The 7615-nt window shown below is 30.7% G+C and overlaps 1 protein-coding gene and 1 pseudogene across 1 annotated transcript; both read right to left on the reverse strand.

Annotated features, from left to right (window-relative positions):
• Positions 1–3194: 3194 nt before the first annotated feature.
• Positions 3195–5535, reverse strand: LOC111040607 (annotated as a pseudogene).
• Positions 5536–6540: 1005 nt separating this feature from the next.
• Positions 6541–7401, reverse strand: LOC111040614 (protein ALP1-like). The gene has a single exon (XM_022324563.1). It carries the CDS (start codon positions 7399–7401, stop codon positions 6541–6543), a length of 861 nt encoding a protein of 286 aa, XP_022180255.1.
• Positions 7402–7615: the final 214 nt, after the last annotated feature.

Here is a 7615-nt window from a genome sequence, read left to right on the forward strand (position 1 = left end):
GCAGTGTGGCCAGGTGTAGCGGAATTGCGCTACGCGTAGCGCTTTTTTTATTGTTATTTATCGTAGCGGCCCTTTCCCGTGAAAAATAAAAACGTAGAGCTATTTCACTTCTTAACATCGAACATTTTTATTTTTATTCTTAGATGCAGTGCATTGGAATTTGTGATTTTTTTTTTTAATTTTGCGATGAGAAAAATTGATAATAAAGTGTATGATAACCATAGATGATATATAATATACTATCTATGTTTATAAACATTAAATTGGTAAATCACGGTTTAAGATAATATAAGGTTCCATGCATAATATGATAATTTACCAACATTTCCCGCATAAATTTAAATAATATTATAATTATTAGGTATTTTTTACAATAAATACAAACATTACAAATACAATTAATCATAGTTCCCAAATATTATAGATTGGCTGTATACTATTAAAATCTTTGGTGGTTTATTGGTACTGAAAATTGATAGTTCCTAAAATAACAAAGTACTGTGATATTTCCAATGGAAATCAATAGACAATTAGACAATATATTTAGCTGTATGTGTATCTGTCATCTGATCCATCTAATATGTCCAAAGTCCATTGCCATGTTCCCATATTCTATAGGTTACTATGAATATTCTTATGAGAACTACTCAATTCTATTTACACTGACCCAGCAAAAAATATTTTGGAAACTTAGAAATTTTATTAGTATTTAATAATTAAAATATAATAAGTTTCGACATGGACAAATTTTTAAATCAATCAACTTCTTTGGTATGTTTATTTTTTTTACGTTTGTTTATTTATTTTTGATATGTTTTAAATACATGTATTTTTAATGACAGGATTTTGAAAGACCTAGTTCTTCAAAACGTCATTGTGATGAAGAAGAAAACGATACAGAACTTACACCAAAATACAAAAGGCAATACAGAGGTGAATTAACAATGAATGAAAAATCCAAAAATGTACGAAAACAATTATTTTCTGATTCCTGGCTTGAGGATGATCGTTTTAAAGGCTGGTTAAGGGCGATTCCTGATCAACCATCTAAGGCTTCTTGTATAGCCTGCAACCTAATTTTTGGTACTAAAAAGTCTGATATAATAAGACATAGTGAATCACAAAGACATATCAGGTCAGTATCAAGTTTAAAGAATGTAACTAAATTAGAGTTTAGACCTGACTCTGAAATAGTTAAAATGCGTACCCAAGTACAAAAGACAGAACTATGCTAGCTCATTTTGTAGCATGTCATAATTTGAGCTTCAGAAGTATTGATCACTTATCTCAATTGCCTAGTCTTATAATGAATGATTCAAAAATTTCCAAACAGATTTCTTTAAAGCGTACCAAATGTATTAAATTAATTAAAAATGTTCTTGCAAGTGTTGTTGTAGATAATATAGTGAAAGAAATAGAGAATAAAAAGTTTTCTGTATACCTTGATGAGACAACAGACATTGCCAATATTAAAGTTTTGGCAATATTGGTAAAATATATTTCAAACAATCAAATTCAAACACATTTGCTAGATTTGGTACCTGTTGATGCTAACCATGGAACTTTTACTAATTTATTTCTTTACATTGTGGAAGTTCTGAAGTTATCACTACAGAGCGCCTCCAACGTACGTCGTTAAGACGGGGTGCAGTACGAAAAAATACAAAAAAGATTGACGCCTGGTTAAAGGTAATTTATATATTTTTTGTACAACGGGCGTTAGGTTTACAACAGGGAGCACTTTAGTAGTTGAGTGCGTATGTAAATAAATAACGGTCGGTCACGATGAGATTTGCCGAAGTTTGCAAAAGGTCGCAATTCAAAATGTATCGGTGGTCGATGGCGGGAGCGAAGACGTAGAACGTGCGGTCGGTTACGTTGTCGCGAGGGAAGAGAAGAGACCTGCGGCCGCCGCGCCGCGGTAATCGTCGTCAGCCGGGAATCACTGTGACCAACCGTTTTACAATTATGATCAACGGTGGGAGGTAGTTATGTGGCGGTGGTTCGCCACAACATGTTACCTATAACTACGATAACAACAAATGATAAGTGATAACAGTGATAATAACCGTGGCGCTATCGTAGCGCTTTTTATTCTCATTAGTGGCGGAATTTGGTTTTTTAAATATGGTCACACTGCTCTCGTGATGTGTTCTTCCGTAAGGCGAGTATAGGATGTCATAGCCGTATGTGTTATCTCCGTCTTACGTACATGGCAAATTTTTCGTTCACCAGTGCTGTGAATTAGTTAATTTTGATATTAGAGTGAATTGACCTATTATCAAACTTTTAGGTAAGAACCTTATCTGTGTTCTATCGATGGTTTTTTTACGATATTTTAATTTTTAAGTGAAATATTTCACTGTGTGTGTGAATAAGTATTTTAAAATGCTCCTAATTCATTTAAAAATTAAAATATCGTAATAAACCAACGAGAGAACACAGATATTGTTCTTACCTAAAAGTTTGATCATAAGTCAATTCACTCTAATATCAAAACTGTTAGCACAGTACTGAAACTGGTGAACGAAAATTTACCATAGCATACGTGTGTAAGATGGAGACAGCATACAAAGTCCTTTTAGCTATTTTGTTTTTACGTATAGACAGATAAAAAAACTGTGCCTATACAATTTTTTTTATTTTTGTAATTCTGTAAGTTCAATTAATTAGTAATCTTTATTAAAATATAAAGTTTTTTTGACCCTCCTATTCCCCAAAGAATATTTTTTAGATCACATTGATAGTATAATAATACGCGCGTTATTTTGAGGTAATAATAAATGAGGTCATGAGTTATACTGCTAATATAATAAAACAACCAATACAAAAATAACTTATTTTTTAGTAGGTATACATTAATAATATATAGGTATAAGGTATAGTTATATTTAAATACTAAATTATGATTATACAATATTACATCGAATTTCAACAACTTAAAAACAATTAATAAAAACTTAAAATGGTAATTGATATACGTCTTTCTCAGCACCACACAGCAGGAATCTAATTCAGTTATTTCCTGTAATATTAGAGGTAGAGTTACCTTAAAAATTTTAAAAAACAATTTGAATTATTATTTTGATTGATAATACGCATAACGCTAAGTAATGACATATGTTTCATTATATTGTATTTCTTACTTGTTGCAATAAGCTGAATTATTATAAATAGGTACTTGCATGCTGTAACTACATATTATCCCTACCTTTTATTTTTTTTCTCGTTTCCTGTTCTCTTAAAATTCTAGCTGGTTCTCTTATATCGCTTACTAAAAGACATTTTCCAAATAGTGGACTAATCAATTCAGGTAATAAACATTCGTTATAAAATCTAATGTACAAATGTATTACAGTGAATTAGTGTATTAATTAATTTACAAATATTTATAGTTTTTATTACTTACAAATCTAATTGCAACTTTATTTTAGTGTTCCAATAGTTGACATCATAAAAAATAAATATATTATAAGACCAATTATCCGTGAAGATAAAAAAGTAACATTTTGTTCTTTTTGTAACACGCAACTGAGTTTGAATTTGATAATAATAATCGTGGTTGGTTTTTAATATTACACACTTTTTGTCGTCAATTTGGCAAAATGATATCTATAAAAGTTTAAAATAATTTTTACTAATTTGTACTTACCGAGTAAATATGTCTTATATTCATATTAATTTGAATCTACTGAAATAAATAATTATTTCATTGACATACTTTTCCATTTGTAATAGCTTCAAATATATTGAATTCAGTTTTAGCAGAAAAGGGACATTTAATTTCAATAATTTAATCGTCTTCAATAAGACCGTCTATGTATAAATAACAATTAATGTATATTAAATAGATATTGACGTATTGTAATTATTAAAATCTACAATAATAAATAAGTGTTATCTTAAATATATCTATTTGAGTACCTGGACTTGCTGCTATAAGGAACATTTTCATCCACACACAAGCCTACAGGTTTAATAGTGAGATTAAAAAGTCTTCAAACTTTTGTTTGGCCATAGTTTCCATCACACGTCCATACTCTATAGATTTGATTTTATAATTTAATTCTCCATATAATAGTTCGTGAACTGTTTTTTTGCATGATGTATATGGTCGCATTTTAGAAATTTTTCCTACTCTAGAAGCAGTTATTCTTTTTCTCCTTTCCGAAAACCATAATGGAGATTTAGCTTGTTCTCGTGTATCTTTTTCTAAATTATCTATATTAAATTATGATAATGTTTAAATAAATTATATTTTATTGTATATAGGAATTTCATTGTGTCTATTACCTATATCAATTTCTCTTAATTTGTTTATAAAATCAACTTTTTGTTTTTCTAATTCTTCGGGGTATATATCTTCAGGCAATTCTTCCGCCAAACCATAGTTCTCATCCGGACCTGATTTTTTATTTCTATTTTTTGAAGTTGTTGGAAATAATTCTTGCCTCTTTGTATTATTTAGTCTCTTTCTGTTTGCATCTTTCAAAATTTTTTTTCCAAATTGTCCTAAAATAATATATAACATACGATATTTGATAATTATATAATGTATTTAATTAAATTAATTTGTAATATATTTTTATTCAAGAAATACCTGGACTTTTAGTAGTGATATTTTTCATTATTGCTCTTAAATATTGTTTAGAGTTGAATGCAATGACCGCTGCTTCAACTCTTGCATTGTAAGCATTTCGTTGTGACAAATTAATACGCTTACCACCAATATATTTATTTATTAGACTATTAAATTGTTCACATATATTATTATCTAAATCCAAAATCAAACTTTTAGAATTTATAACTAGCCGATTGATAATAGTATTTATTTCCATCATCATTCCGCAGTTTTCTGCGCGTAACACCAAATTTTCATCCGCCAGTGTTTTTTTATTACAAAAGTATGCATCACAATTTGAATGTTGCCCCTTAATATGGTATGGAGTATTATGAACATCTTTAGCTAAACCTATAATACATTATACAAAATAATGCCTACAATAAATTATAATGCTATTATATTTTAATATACATCTATGTCGAATCTTCTCTAAAACCACCTCATTTCTTATACTATACGTTTATTTATATTTATACATACTTGAGATTTGCTGTGTTTGTGATACATTTTCATTTTTTCTGTATCGTATAGCTCTTACAATAGCAGTTCGAAATCTCATCAGATGTCCGATAATGAATTTCCTTAATTCAATCGGATAATTCGTTTTTTTTTGTTATTGCAGTTAATTTTTGCATATAATTCCGCAACATATGGTTACGGCACTCAATTTTTTCTACCAAAAAATGAGGGCCGTAAGGTAAAATCTCTTTTAACCGTTTGGTGAAACTGCTGTCACCGTCACCTAAAAAATGAGTAATAGGTAGGTACATAATTTTAAATGTTATTTTTTGACGCAAAACAGTTAAAAATATTTTAGATACTAGCAGGTACTCACCAATTAACATTTTAAATTTCATATTATGTAAATCGACACTTTTTAAAAAACCTTCTGCTACACCATCAGCTTCCATACCTGTCGCTGATTTTGTCCAGTTGAGGAAACAAGTATGGTCTAAAGGTGTTATATTTTTTATTTCGGCTCGATTACAAATTACACAATAGCGGTTTCGTATGCCTATAAACAACACTTTTTTTGTTTTAAATCCAATAATAGTGGCCTGCATTTAAATTTAATTCATGTTTAGGGCTCCTTCACACGTAGCCACTCGGCAGCGCTTCTTAGCAGCGCTGCTGATGGATAAACATTAGTTTATATAGATGGTTTCACATACGACCACGGCCACTAATTTAAAGCGCCACAGACGGTGTCAGTGGCTGGCTTCGCCGCAGAACGCGGCGTCTAAAAGTCGCGCTTCTTGTAACAGAACGTATTTTTAGATTGGGGGTTTCACACGTGACTGCAATCGCGCGACTATTTTTGCAGCCCGTTGGTAGCGCGTTAGTAGCGCGATTAATCCGTGATGTTTGATCAAATGATTTCAATTATTATCATTTTAATTTCAGTATTTATTTGTCAGCCCAAGTGCTGTGTCCTGTCAATGTTATTATATCTCTTTTTATATTTTGAAACAATGACATCTGATTGTGCAAACATTAATATTGAAGATTTCATCAGTGAAATAGAAAACTGGCCCGCAATTTGGGACCTAAAGCATGACGACTACAGCAATAAAAATGCAAAACGCAATGCATGGGAAGCAGTTATAAGTAAATTTGTTCCCAATTTCAATAATATGTCTGAGGCTGAGAAAAAAGTAATTGGCAAGTAGAACATCGTTTATTATCATATTGAAAGAAATTACACGTATACATAGGCGTGCGCAGAACTTAAGTACATTTGAGGCACATTTTTTCTTGTAGGTACCCGACTAATATAATAGTTATTTATAGCAATACCACAGTTATAGAAAAAAATTACATTTATTGAAAAATACTTAATTGTAATATCATAAATTCAAAAAAAAAATAATAATGATAATAGAAATACAGAAACTAGTGAATAAAATAAAATAAATTTATATTTTTTCCATTTGCCACGATACTTGTCCCTCTTTCATAAAAAAATCAATAAGTTCTGTTCGAACGCATTTGATTGCATTTCCTGGTTGAGAATTGTCCACTGTCGTATCTTCAATCAACCCACTAATAGCGATAGTATCCTCAAATGTAATGCCATCTCTGTCCCTCACAAAATTGTGTAAAAGGCAGCACGTTTTAATTATATTTTCTGCCAAACTTTCTTCAACATTAAGTGCACGATGTAAGATTCTCCACTTATTACTAAGTATTCCAAAACTGCATTCGATGTATCTTCTGGCTCTTGTAAGGCGGTAATTAAATACTTTTTTACCCACAGACAAATATTTTCCACCAAATGGTCTCAGAAGAAATTGACAAAGTCCAAATCCCTCATCTCCAATTAAAAAATAAGGAATTTTGTCTAACCTTTTGTCTGAAAGAGGTTTGGGTGGTGGTAATTTAATTTTGTTAAAATTTAACAATTTATACAGCGTTGAGTTTTTAAAAGTTGTTGAATCACTTGATTTTCCTGGTGCTCCTACGTCAATGTATACAAATTTGTAATTTGAATCACACGCTGCCAGTAAGAGAATGGAAAAAAAATGTTTATAATTGAAGTTCATTGATGCACTGCCCTCTGGCTTGATTACTCGAATATGTTTCCCATCGATGGCTCCAATAACGTGTGGAAAATTAGCTCGTTCTTCAAATTCTGTAGCAACTTTTGCTATTAGTTCTTCCGTGATTGTAGGGAAACAACTTTTTTTGAATGTGGCCCAGAGAGATTCGCATACTTCTCGAACAATGTTGGAAATTGTTGATAATCCAATGCGATAATCAATGTGAAGATCGCTCATCGTGTATCCAGACCCGAGATATCTGAAAAATTATATTTAAACTAATGATTTTTTCATGTCACAGGTAATTCATATCAGCGAAAATGGAAAAGTCTACGCGATTCATATACACGAGAATTGGCAAAGCAAAAGAATGATATGAAATCAGGTTCTGCAACAAAATTTCGAAAAAAATACATATTTTTTGATCAACTCAGATTTTTAGATACTACCA

Source organism: Myzus persicae, unplaced genomic scaffold, assembly GCF_001856785.1.
Source record: "Myzus persicae strain clone G006 unplaced genomic scaffold, MPER_G0061.0, whole genome shotgun sequence".
In the NCBI taxonomy this organism is placed as follows: Eukaryota; Metazoa; Arthropoda; class Insecta; order Hemiptera; family Aphididae; genus Myzus; species Myzus persicae.

Coding starts and splice junctions, on each gene's coding strand:
- LOC111040614 (XM_022324563.1), bottom strand. CDS start 7,401: ATGAGCGATCTTCACATTGATTATCGCATTGGATTATCAACAATTTCC.